This window comes from Esox lucius, chromosome 15 (genome assembly GCF_011004845.1).
Source record: "Esox lucius isolate fEsoLuc1 chromosome 15, fEsoLuc1.pri, whole genome shotgun sequence".
Classification (NCBI taxonomy): domain Eukaryota; kingdom Metazoa; phylum Chordata; class Actinopteri; order Esociformes; family Esocidae; genus Esox; species Esox lucius.
Window position 1 is genome coordinate 24,911,596 of NC_047583.1, and position 13,675 is coordinate 24,925,270.

Below are 13,675 nucleotides of genomic sequence, written 5' to 3' on the forward strand. Positions count from 1 at the left end.
GTAAAGCCTATTACTGGCTAATACGCTGTTAAAACGGCCAGTGGCAAACGCCATACAGTTCATAGATGCTATTTGTGGTGGAGATAAACTTAGTTAAAGAAAAGTATGTTTAACTGTATCAATGTCATTCATGAAAGGCCAATTAGCTATTAAAACGGCCAGTGGCAAAAGAGGATTTGTTCAGGATAGATCCAAGAGACATCCGGCTAATGTATAGCTGGATGTTGTATTGGTTAACAAAACAGCCTTTTACATGGGTGACCCGGGTTCTCGGGGGGAACACTTTATATTGAGGGCCGGCTGAACTAGGCTCTGTGTTTGAGCAACTGGGAGGTGGGAAAGTTACCAGTTGTTACCTTGACGACGCTGAAACATGTTGCACACTATTGTGGGTTTGGAACTTTTTATTTGACATGTTTTACTTTCATAGCGGCCAAGGCACTTAATAGACTGACTGCCTGATTTATATGTCTTGCAGGCTCTTGCCCTACAGAGTGGACAAGAGGTATTGTCAATGACAATCTATATTTGTCAATAATCAATGTACTATTTTTGGTCAAAACGGCATTGTTAAGCAAAAACTAAAATAAATAGTTGAATATACTAGGTTTGGAATAAAAATCAGAGAATAACGACATTTATTAATTTGTGGGCCGCAATAAAACTGTACGGTTATATTGCGACTATTGTGGATTTTCGAAGTAAGCACCCTGGGCATGCTATTTGGGTCAGGATAGACAAAAACTTAGCTGGCTACAACATTCAGTAGTTACGTTGTGGTAAGCCAAAACTAAAACTGTTTACGGTTATACAGTATTGCGACTATTTCTGGTAGATTCCACGATTCTCTAGTCTTTTCACTTGATGAAAAAGTTAGTTATCGTCACCTTTATTGATAGTTATTGTATTAATATCAATCACGAATAAAAGAAAAAAGTACATTGTTATGCCATGAAATGAAATAGCTTTGGCAGTGTAAAGTTCATACTCGCTAGCAATTGCTCAATTCTTATGACTATTCCAGTAAGTTTGGAGATGTAAGCTTATTCCTGGCTAATACGCAGTTACAACGGCCAGTGGCAAAAGAGGATTTGTTCAGGATAGACACAAGAGACTCCCTGTAAATCTACAGCTCTGTGGTGTAGTGGTTAAGGAAACAGCCTTTTACGTGTATGGCTCTTTCTATTGCGGGCCGGATAAACTGGTTGCCTGGTTTCTGATTTAGCTTATCTGAATCAAACCTCTCTGTTTTGGAAGGTGCGTTCATGAGCAACTGGGAGGTGGGAAAGTTACGACCTCCGAAATGACGACCTCAAAGCGCCGAGAAGTAACTTTAGCTTTGACATCACCGGAGATGGCAGCGTTTGTAGTGAAAGATTAAAAAACCGAAAATACTTGGTCCGCGCACAAATAAGACCCTATATTTGTTTATTTAGGTCGTACTCATTAGCGAAGGTGATTGTGGATACTTATCTGTTTACTTTTTTGTAACTAAGATAATGTTAGCCTTCTGACTAGCTAGAATTAACGTTAGGTAACTGTCAATGCCGGTAGCCCTCAGGTGTCGAACGAGTTCCTCTGAGTGTCTGCAGGTTCTCGCTCCTACGTTGTACTTGATTGACTAATTTGGTCACTATTTGGATATGTTGTACTCTCCCCTGGTTGTTTAGGACTGAACTGATAACCAATGTAAAGGAAATAACAAAAACCGGCATACACTAGGCGCCTTCCCTGGTAAGGGTTTGATGCCGTAGCCTGTTGTCCTCATGTGAATGCTCTCAACAAAAAATTTCAGAATCTGTACACATTTTGTGGGAGAAGTAGATGTAAGTTCCAGGAATAAAACATGATAATTGAACTTTCTATGTGGAAAAAACCAAATCAGCTATAATAAGTTATTATTCAAAATATATATATAAAAAAATGAATAATGTATATGTTCTTTTGTCAAGCATGTTTTTTTCAGCAATTCAAGTTGTTTATTTGTGCGCTCCAAATCTTATTTCACTTTCATGCCTTTGTGGCTGAATCTATAAACATTTTGTGGGAGGAGTAGATGTAATTTCTGGGATTAAAACATGATAATTGAACTTTCTATATAACCATATGTTAGAATAAGTTATTATTCCTAATATGATATTAAAACATTTAATAATGTATATGTTTTTCTGTCAAGCATGTTTTTTTCTTATCAGCAATTCAAGTTGTTTATTTGTGCACTCCAAATTATTTCACTCTCATGCCTTTGTGGCCTGTCCTGTGGCCTTTGTGTCCTAAACTTTTTTGTAACACCAAAGGCCAAATGGCCTTGTCCCTAAAATGACGAAATTCCAAGTCTGCTTGAGTTGTCCTGACCAGGGAGTCATTTTTCCCCTCTGTACCGGATGTGGGCACTGCACTCTCTGTCCATGGTGATTGACCAGGCCGGTCCTCTGTACCACGAATATGTGGAGGTCAGCTTCACCCTGGTTCTGAGGCTGCCGCTGAACATCTACCCCACCCACATCAAGATCCACCAGAGTCTGGGTCGATGCCTCAACTCCTGCACACGTTTGCCCCGCGCCACGTCAACCTGGCTAGCCTGGTGCCTAGCCTCTGTGTAAGTCTGGCCTAAGCTACGATGTCTTTCCGAAAGTATTCAGACCCCTTCGCTTTCTCCCCATATTCTTGTTTAATATTCATTCATAACATTTATTTTCATTTGCCATCAGTCTACACACAACAAAACATGTTTCTAGAAATCTGTGCCAGTTTATTAAAAATTAAAAAAAACATTCTCATCTACAGTAACCCCACTGCCAGTGTTTAGGGCTCTCTAGTTCTCCCATGCTGGGTTGCTGAAACAGCGTGTCTCTTCACATGTTCTCACATGCGTGTTTGTGTGTGCAGGTGAACCTGCGCAGCTCGTACCTGTCCCTGTGTTGCGCTGTGATGGCCTGTCTGAGATGGCTGGCCCAGAAGGAAGCGCTGGAGGTGTCGGAGCACGCCATGGCGCTGGTCAAGGAGCTGAGACGTCCGGTCATTAACTTCCAGCCGTCTTTCCTTTGAGGCTCAGCGTGTTCAGATGGACTCTGAATGATGAGCGTGCGTTCGGATACAGCTTCACGACCTGTAGAAATGCCTCGTTGTCACCACTCTCTCATCAGATGTGATCATAAAGTAGGTGGGCCTGGAGGGGGCGCTGTTTAGCCTGCTGGATCGGGAGTCAGACCCCCGACTGAGTCATCAAGGAGACCCTGGTCCACATGATGACCTCCATCACTGCAGGGAAACTGGCCCACTGGCTCAAACTCTGCAAAGATGTGTTGTCTGCCTCTGCGGGTGGGTGTGCTGTGGAATGATAGGAAGCATTTCCTTTTTAACCCCTATAACTAGTTGAATAATTTCTCTAGTACTGGGTGTGGTGTTGTAGATTTCATTAGAGACTTAATTTGACACCAAATGTTACCTGTAGTAATGCAATCTAGTGATATTTGTTGGCTCAGACTCCACTGCCCCAGTTGAGACCAACCAGGAGGAGGATGCGGACCGGGATGACGACGCGTCCGTCTTCCACGCCAAGTCCGACTCCGGCGGGCCCTTCACCAAAATGCGCTGGTCCACTCGGTTCTTCGCCATGGAGTGTGTGTGTCGCGTCATTACCCAGTGCGAGAGCCACGGACACCCCGCCCATTTTCACCTGACCCTGGCTCTGAAATAAAGCTCTGAAATCTCTTTATTTAACCGGATACTAAAATGATTCGATTAACCGGTGGGGATTTTGTCATTTTATGATGAGCATGTGGAGCATCCATGCGTTATTTAACATCTGTTTAACGTTTGTTAAACGTCCTGTCCTTTCCTCCCTGCCAGACTTCCTGGTTCTTCATCTGGCCGACTTTCATCTGGCCGACCTTCATATGGCCTTCATGGCCGCCACCGACCACAGCGACCAGCTCCATATCTCTGGCCTGCAGACCCTCCTGGTCGTCATCCGCAAGTTTGCCGCCATCCCCAAGCCCGAGTTTCCAGGCCACGTCATCTTGGAGCAGTATCAGGTCAACGTGAGTCCATGGCGTCACGCCACATCCAGAAACGGCGATGGCACTTCTCTCCTCTCTTCCCGTGTAGGTTGGCTCAGCGTTGAAGCTGGCCAGGTGAGGCCTTCCGTCTCCCCTCTTGCCGTAACTAATAGCAACGGAATGCCGGCGTTCGACTGGAGCGACGGCTGACTGTGGGGTTTGTTCTTTGCTGCCCACCAGGTTTGCAGCGAGTGAATAGCCAGCGGGGTGGCTCTAAATTCCCAACAGGTGTGTGCTCTGCTGGTAATAAACATCTGCCTCCTCTAGGAGGGACCTTCTACAAGGCTGAGATGGGGGAGCAGGCCAGACCCCACCACTACAGCTCCTGGGCTCCTATCCTCCACACCACAGCCCTGTGGTTCAGCAGCACCGGCTTCGTCATGGCGGACGACGGCCCCGCCAACCTGTCCCGTTCCGTCACCCCCACCTCCATGGGCCAGTCCGCCTCCCTGGCCTCCGTCAAGTCCCCTGACTATGTCAGCGCCGACCGGCTGCACTTTATCCTGGGTGAGAATAAAGACACCCTGTCCAGGCCTGTGTCTTCCCTACTGCCGGCCTTGGTCATTTCTAATGAACGTCTCCCTCTCAGAAAGATGCCTTTGAAGGCGAGGCAAGTCTTTGCGTTCGAGAGGTAACGGAACAGACCATTTCTTGAAAACTTTTCCTTCTACAATCCTGGTAATCGTGTGTATTATCACCAACTCCTTTTCTACCCCTCCCCCCTCCCTAATGCCCTACCTTCCCTCCCCCCTCCCTTCCTCCCCCTCCCTTCCTCCCCCCCCCCTTCCTCCCCCTCCCTTCCTCCCTCCAACCCTCTCTAATGCCCTCCCTCCCCTCCCCTCCCTCCCCCGCCTCTCCTCCCTCCCTCCACTCTTCCATCCTCCTCCCTCCCCCTCCCTCACTCCCTCCCCCCTCCCATCCTACCTCCTCCCTCCCTCCCTCTCTCCACCCCCAGCCCCCCCCTCCGCCCCCACCGTAAATTGCCAAAAATGCTAATCATTTCCAGAGCATGCTCAGGAAATGACGGTAAGTGAAGCAGCATACACTGGTCATGTCTTGATCTTCATCCGTGGTGCAGCCTTTCTTCCTTTTGATGGAGCTCTGCAGACGTCTCCAGATGGACTTCTTGGCTTGTTTGTCCTTGACATCCCCGGAGAGATCATCAGCCACCAGGAGATTCTCCTCAGGGATGCTGGCGATGGTCTGTCTTGACTGGGGCCAGATCTTACCGGAGCCTTTTCTCTCTACATCCAGGTCCTGGGTTGGACAGGGGAGTACCCTGATTAGGCGAGTGCATCTTGGCCCGTCCCTGACGGTCACCCAAGTGTCTGTGGCCAGTGGGTGATCCTCAATGTGTCTCTCCACAGATGAGATCACATCCACCTTGTTGTGCCTTTTGAAGAAGGTTTTCAGCCTCTTCCAGAGGGACTTCTGGGTCTTGCTGGGTGCAGCATCCCCAGCCAGCTCAGTTTTCAGCTGGAGAGCCTGTTCTGAGGACACTGACCGGGCCAACCTGGTCCGGGGTTTACCAGACTGCTTTTTCTCCACCTCCACAGATGGTACCCTCTGGTGGCGGGGAATGATATATTCAGACATTGGGTAAACGCTGAAGGGCCAGGTGTCATCAGGGCAGCTACTAGATCCTTGGCTGGTCAGGTTGGCTTCAGCTTTGTCCAAGGCGGCCATCAAAGTGGGTGGGGGGGCAGGTGGGCAGATCCTGGTCCGTCCCCTGGTAGTTCTGGGCCGAGCTGATCGGCAACGTGTGTGCATAATCTCAATTAAATGGTAAACTAGAGTATTGGCTGGATTTCCACAAAAACACTGGCTGTATTAGTTGAGTGATAATAATGATAGGCAAGACAGTTGTTCAGCCTTTTTATAGTGCAGCCCATTATGATGTAATAATCCATGTTTAGAACCTACTGTTTAGTTCTAATTCCACACCCACCAGGACCAAAAACAGGCTTCTTTCACAGTTTAATTCTTCTTCCACACCCCACCAGGATCAAAAACAGGCTTCATTCACTGTTTACTTGTACTTCTACACCCCACCAGGACCAAAAACATGCTTGTTCCTCATTTTTGTTCTGCTTCCACACCCCACCAGGACCAAAAACATGCTTCTTTCTCTGTTTTCTTCTGCTTCCACACCCCACCAGGACCAAAAACATGCTTCTTTCTCTGTTTTCTTCTGCTTCCACACCTCAGAAGAATCATAAACATGCTTCTTTCCCTGTTTTCTTCTGCTTCCACACCCCACCAGGACCAAAAACATGCTTGTTTCTCATTTTTGTTCTGCTTCCACACCCCACCAGGACCAAAAACATGTTTGTTTCTCTGTTTAGTTCTGCTTCCACACCCCACCGTGACCAAAAACATAACGGTACAGGAGACCCACCAGCACACTAATGACACACAAGAGTCACACAGCTGACTACAAAACACCACAGCCTTTCGTTTGCAAGTTCATACAAACGCCACCCCATCATATGTGTGTTAATTACAGAGTTTGGCCTTTGGCTTTACTAGTCAAAGTGCGGCTCTGAACGCCCCCCGTAATATGAAGTTGGACTACGGTCAGTCAGACTGTGACTGGATGTTAGATTCTCTTTGTGTCTCGGTTGACAGATAAGGCCAGCCCTACTCAGTTTAAGGTTGGAATAGTCACTTGAGACAGGCACAAATCAAGGACAGTGCAGCTTTTTTTATGGTTTTAGTTTTGTAGGAAGTCCATTTTTCATGTTTAATTTCATGGTACAATAGCTGTTAATTTTAACTGTTTAACCTCTATGAGGGAATGACGACAGAATAAAGACCATGTCATCATCAGAGACAGATTCCTTACCAGGGAGTTCATTTGTGCAAAGTTTTACTTAACATTTTGTAACAGAAAACATATGCAGGTTTTCTTATGGACAAATTTCCCTAGGTCCTCCCTGTTTTGGCCTTTTGCTTCCTAGTGAATAGCATTAGCTTTTTAATTGGTGAGGGAAAACATTTGTTCAGTTCTACCCATTGTATTTTCATTGACGTCTAAACTTTGCTGGCCGTTCACATGCTTGGATGTCAACAGTATTTGTTTCATAATTGATTCCTTATAATTTGAATGTCTGTCAACACATTATGTAAACAGGCAGTTAGCAATGCAAGCTGAAAAAGATGCAGCATGCATAAGTACACCCAACATACATACATTTAATGTAATTTAAGTGTTCAAATAACATGTATAACAATTTAGGTCTAAATTGCTGTAGCAATAATAGCAACACAGAAAGAAATGTTAACTGCCATGTATTAAAATCATTAATAGTCCTGCTATCTACAGAACAATAAAATCACTGCTCTGATGTTCTTGAAATGACATTGCACTTAACATACTGTTTAATGTTATGACTATATCCAGTCAGACAACAATCCAAACATTATCATTATAGTCTTGGTACTGTATTATGGTAACTTAAAAAAACAAGAAATAAAATAGCTGCACAGGGCTCCAGTTATTCAGCAGTCAGTATCCAGCATTACATATATCATATACTTGCATAATCCTTTGTTATTCATCACCGTTCATGTTAAACTTCTCTACAAATGTATTCTGATCGACTGAGTGAACGAATGTGTTACAACAATGTCTAGTCTGTGGACACTGATCAAAGATGTGTTTTATAAAATTGATGTTTATTGAGGGTATATAAATTAATGTAAATCATATAGTGGAGTTTCATAAAGTTAACACTAAGAATGAAAGTGTTTCGGCAATAACAAATATATCCGGTACAGAGGACGTTGTCCTGCTTATTTTGGCTTAGGCTGTTAGACACTTTACTGTAACTGGGAGGATACTGTAAAATTCCAGCCTATATGTAATGGAACCTGGCCATTTATTTTGTAAACTGTACAAATGAAAATATTGGTTGCAATTAACACATTATTTTGTGTTAATGTGGATGAATAAAGCCTGAAATTATTTGAAGAATTTCTTTGTCTCTTTTGTTGTTTCCTTTTTCTTTGTAATGCGAGGATTTAATTTTTTTTTTTTTTTCATCTTATACATATCTTGATGACATTCTCAAAATGCATTGAAAAATTATACATATAAAATAAATAACTAAGATGAAAATTATAAGAAATACATTTTTAAAAGTACAACAGTAAAAGAGCACATTACAAAACCTTCACATAAAATTAGAGGTCTTTTTAAACATCATATTAATTTGAAAGTTTCAAGGTCAGCAATTAGTTTTATAGCAGGCTTGGTTTTAACAAATCTTAGTGAGCGTACACAAATGTAAAACTCGTTCAAAAATATCTACCAAGGGGGAGGTTTTAAGAAACCTACATTTATGTATGAAGAATTTAGCTAATAGAATTACATTATTGACAAGAATACTCTCTCTTCTCTCTTCAACAAAACCACATTTTATAACAGAATAAGTAAAGTAGGGAATTTGAATATTTTTGCTGTTAAGTACATCATGGGATATGCTTCTTGTCCTTGAGAAATAAAGTTTTATCATCAGCCAGTTGACTTATAATTAGAGATTTATCCATAACGTTGAACCTTTTGATATTTCCATCAATTAAAAAAAAATGGCCAGCATTTCAGCAGCTAAAATGAATAAAAAAGGCAAGATAGGACATCCTTGACGAATTCCACGGTCTATATTAAAATGTTGAGAGGTGCCATGAGGAAGGGAAATTGAACTGCTAATGTCACAGTATAAAATTTTCATGGTATCAGAAAACTTGTGACCAAATCCAAAATGTTCAAGACACTCAAAAATAAAGTTATGTTCCACCATATCAAAAGCTTTCTTAAAGTCCAAGAATAAAATAAATCCATACCATACCATCTTCTTCCGCTTATCCGGGGCCGGGTCGCGGGGGCAGCAGTCTAAGCAGGGATGCCCAGACTTCCCTCTCCCCAGACACTTCCTCTAGCTCTTCCGGGGGGACACCGAGGCGTTCCCAGGCCAGCCGGGAGACATAGTCCCTCCAGCGTGTCCTAGGTCTTCCCCGGGGTCTCCTCCCGGTGGGACGGGACCGGAACACCTTCCCAGGAAGGCGTTCCGGAGGCATCCGAAAAAGATGCCCAAGCCACCTCAGCTGACCCCTCTCGATGTGGAGGAGCAGCGGCTCTACTCTGAGCTCCTCCCGGGTGACCGAGCTTCTCACCCTATCTCTAAGGGATCGCCCGGCCACCCTGCGGAGAAAGCTCATTTCGGCCGCCTGTATCCGGGATCTTGTCCTTTCGGTCATGACCCAAAGCTCATGACCATAGGTGAGAGTAGGAACGTAGATTGACTGGTAAATCGAGAGCTTCGCCTTGCGGCTCAGCTCTTTCTTCACCACGACAGACCGATACATCGACTGCATTACTGCAGAAGCTGCACCGATCCGTCTGTCAATCTCCCGTTCCATCCTTCCCTCACTCGTGAACAAGACCCCTAGATACTTAAACTCCTCCACTTGAGGCAGGCACTCTCCACCAACCTGAAGTGGGCAAAAATAAAATAAAATAAATCCATCATCCTCTATCATATCCCCACAGTCTACTAGGTCAAGAACCAGTCGGATATTATTGTGACCTCCCCTTTATAAAACCGGATTGTGTCTCACTTACAATTTGAGATATGCCGTCCTTTAATCTATTGGCAAACACGTGCGAAAATACTTTGTAGTCATTGTTCAGTTAAGTAATAGGCCTAAGGTTATCAACGCATTTGCTATCTTTACCGGGTTTAGGTAATAGTATAATTGTACCTTGCTTCATAGTGGGCATTAGACAATTATTCTCAATACATTCATTGAATGTATTAAAGATCAACTCTCTTAGATCATTCCAAAAAAAACTTTGATGTTAGGCCATCATTGCCAGGCGATTTATTTGGGGTTAATTTCTCCACAGCTTTGTCTAATTCTTCAATTCTGAGCATTTCCTCATATCTCTTTAAACTGGAGATCAATAGTAGGAATATTTCCTTTAATCTTCTCAAAAAAAAAATTGCAATCAGTAAAAGAGTAAGACAAGGAATATAACTCCTTATAAAAACAAAACAATTCGTCGGCGATTAATTTTGGTTCCGTTCTTTCCGTCCCCCTAATATATAGTGAGTTAATAGCATTCCTTCCTTGACGCCTCTTTTCAAGTCTATAAAAATAAGAGGTACTTTTTTCTACTATCTACTTCTTCTATCCATTTTGCCTTGGATCTTATGAAGGCACCATGTGCTTTTTTTAAGTAGATATCATCCAATTTTGACTGTAAAAGTAGTACCTCGTTTTTTTCCTCAACCGATGGGTTCAACCGGTGTTTCGGTTGTAGTGGTGTTCGGATTACCTGGTGACATTTCCAGATGCGACGTAGGCGTTGCATGAGAATCCTTGGGCAGGAATGATCGTGTAGGTGACTGTGTCGATGCTTGTTCAAAACGCTGCAAACGTAAATAAACCGTGCAAATGTTCATTTTGTCATTCTTATTTGTGTCATGATTGCGTTTAATCTGTTTGTACTTAGACTACGTATAGCCTAGACGTTAAACAGTTTGTTGACGCTACAGCTCGAACGCAGAGTGCAGTGCTCACAAATTAACTTGTGATAGAACATCTGCATCTACCAACCATCATGTTTCATATTCATATCCTTCCATAATTTACACCTACCAAAATCAAATCCTCAACGTAGGCAACACAACAGGTGTGGTGTAATAAACACAAACTGAGTTTACACATGTTAACACCTTGCACAAATTCAAGTTCAATATGCAAAGCTAGCGCCCATGCAAAAAATACATAATACCTAAATGAGAAACGAAATATAGAAAAAGTATATATATACAGTACAGGCCAAAAGTTTGGACACACCTTCTCATTCAATGCGTTTTCTTTATTTTCATGACTATTTACATTGTAGATTCTCACTGAAGGCATCAAAACTATGAATGAACACATAGGGAGTTATGTACTTAACAAAAAAGTGTGAAATAAATGAAAACATGTCTTATATTTTAGATTCCTCAAAGTAGCCACCCTTTGCTTTTTTGATAGTGCTGCAAACCCTTGGTGTTCTCTCAATGAGCTTCATGAAGTAGTCACCTGAAATGGTTTTCACTTCACAGGTGTGCCTTGTCAGGGTTAATTAGTGGAATTGTTTCCCTTATTAATGGGGTTGGGACCATCAGTTGTGTTGTGCAGAAGTCAGGTTTATACACAACCGACAGCCCTATTGGACAACTGTTAGAATTCATATAATGGCAAGAACCAATCAGCTAAGTAAAAATTACTTTAACAAATGATGGTCAGTCAGTCCGGAAAATTGCAAAAACTTTGAATGTGTCCCCAAGTGCAGTCACAAAAACCACTGCTAAGGAGAGGCAACAAGCAGAAGAGATTTGTTTGGGCCAAGAAACACAAGGAATGGACATTAGACCAGTGGAAATCTGTGCTTTGATCTGATGAGTCCAAATTTGAGATCTTTGGTTCCAACTGCTGTGTCTTTGTGCGACGCAGAAAAGGTGAACGGATGGATTCTACATGCCTGGTTCCCACCATGAAGCATGGAGGAGGAGGTGTGATGGTGTGGGGGTGCTTTGCTGGTGACACTGTTGGGGATTTATTCAAAATTGAAGGCATACTGAACCAGCATGGCTACCACAGCATCCTGCAGCGACATGCCATCCCATCCGGTTTGCGTTTTGTTGGACCATCATTTATTTTTCAACAGAACAATGACCCCAAACACATCTCCAGGCTGTGTAAGGGCTATTTGACCAAGAAGGAGAGTGATGGAGTGCTGCGCCAAATGACCTGGCCTCCACAATCACTGGACCTGAACCCAATCGAGATGGTTTGGGGTGAGCTGGACCGCAGAGTGGAGGCAAAAGGGAACTCCTTCAACTCCTTCTCTGGGAACTCCTTCAAGACTGTTGGAAAACCATTTCAGGTGACTACCTCTTAAAGCTTATCAAGAGAATGCCAAGAGTGTGCAAAGCAGTAATCAGAGCAAAGGGTGGCTACTTAGAAGAAACTAGAATGTAAGACATGTTTTTAGTTATTTCACACTTTTTTGTTAAGTACATCATTCCACATGTGTTCATTCATAGTTTTGATGCCTTCAGTGAGAATCTACAATGTAAATAGTCATGAAAATAAAGGAAACGCATTGAATGAGATGGTGTGTCCAAACTTTTGGCCTGTACTGTATATATACACTCACCTAAAGGATTATTAGGAACACCTGTTCAACTTCTCATTAATGCAATTAATCAACCAATCACATGGCAGTTGCTTCAATGCATTTAGGGGTGTGGTCCTGGTCAAGACAATCTCCTGAACTCCAAACTGAATGTCAGAATGGGAAAGAAAGGTGATTTAAGCAATTTTGAGCGTGGCATGGTTGTTGGTGCCAGACGGGCCGGTCTGAGTATTTCACAATCTGTGTGTATATATATATATACATACTCACCTAAAGGATTATTAGGAACACCATACTAATACTGTGTTTGACCCCCTTTCGCTTTCAGAACTGACTTAATTCTACGTGGCATTGATTCGACTGATGCTTGACTGATGTGAATCTCATAAGTCAAGCACAAAGCATAATCCCCTATGAAATGTGTGTATGTCCCTCATCCCACTTCCTCTCTCTGTGTTCAGCACCTGCTCCTGCTGTCTCGGGCTGGGTCCGGAGGAGGTTCGGAGGCCAGCCCTGGGCCTCCTGGTGGGAGCTCTAGAGAGCCCCAACCCTCTGCTGCGCTGCGTGGCTGCGGAGGGCCTGTCTCGCCTTTTACAGGTGGTCAACAAACCCCACCTTCACCATCTCCATTGCCCTGGTCTGCTTTGACAAGTGAGCTCCCATACAGAAAATACATGTATTTTAAATATATTTTTGAATACATTTGGAAAATATATTTCTGAACACATTTGGAAAATATATTCCTGAATACATTTGGTAAATATATGTAAAAATGTTTGAAATTGGCCGCTCACATATATTTTTTAAATGCAGGTTTAAACCTTCAGAGCCTTCTACGCCTTTAAAGAAGGCCTAAAAAAAAATATATATATATATATATAATAATTAAGTGTTCAATATAAAAATACTTTTTAAAAATTGTATTTCTATCTCATTTAATTTAATGCAATACATTTTCTCTCATCTATATTCTAAAGTTAAGCTTACTGTCAAGTTCATGTCCTGAAAACATGTTATCCAATCAGAATCGTCTGTCTCTATTAAGGCCCAGTTAGCTGGCTTATTCATTGGTTAGGACTTCACTAATCCCGGGGAAGGCCAAGCTATGTGTTTTGGTGTGGAGAGTGACGGGCAAATCAACTCCATTGCCGTTCCTCCTGAGGAAATAGGTTTAGCCACTCCACCTGTTGATTTCATAAATCTTGACGGAAGTGAAAACAAGCAGTTCACGGAAAGCTCTCGTAGGAGTGTGCCACCTGATTTTGTTGAACAGGTCAATGATTCAGTCTCAAAGCCTAACGCTATCAAGATTGAAAAGCCTCAGCCTGCCACGTACAGTCCAGTTAATTACTGGCCCCTTGCACAGACTTACAATCACAACGCTCCTATGCAGTCACCTTCCCATGGAGAAGTTGAAATT

At 43.0% G+C, this 13,675-nt stretch overlaps 1 protein-coding gene across 1 annotated transcript; it reads left to right on the plus strand.

Moving 5' to 3' along the window:
- Window positions 1-2,198: 2,198 nt before the first annotated feature.
- LOC109616681 (HEAT repeat-containing protein 5A-like) lies at window positions 2,199-4,413 on the plus strand. The gene is made up of 4 exons (XM_020054090.2): window positions 2,199-2,599; window positions 2,890-3,321; window positions 3,853-4,241; window positions 4,329-4,413. Exons 2-3 carry the CDS (start codon window positions 3,246-3,248, stop codon window positions 4,209-4,211), a joined length of 435 nt encoding a protein of 144 aa, XP_019909649.2. The 5' UTR covers window positions 2,199-2,599; window positions 2,890-3,245; the 3' UTR covers window positions 4,212-4,241; window positions 4,329-4,413.
- The last annotated feature ends 9,262 nt before the right edge of the window (window positions 4,414-13,675 follow it).

What these genes read in the sequence shown, in the direction of transcription:
- LOC109616681 (XM_020054090.2), top strand. Translation starts at nt 3,246, where the DNA reads ATGATGACCTCCATCACTGCAGGGAAACTGGCCCACTGGCTCAAACTC. An exon ending in TGTGTTGTCTGCCTCTGCGG is followed by an intron (nt 3,322 to 3,852) that starts GTGGGTGTGCTG and finishes CCTCCCTGCCAG; the next exon opens with ACTTCCTGGTTCTTCATCTG.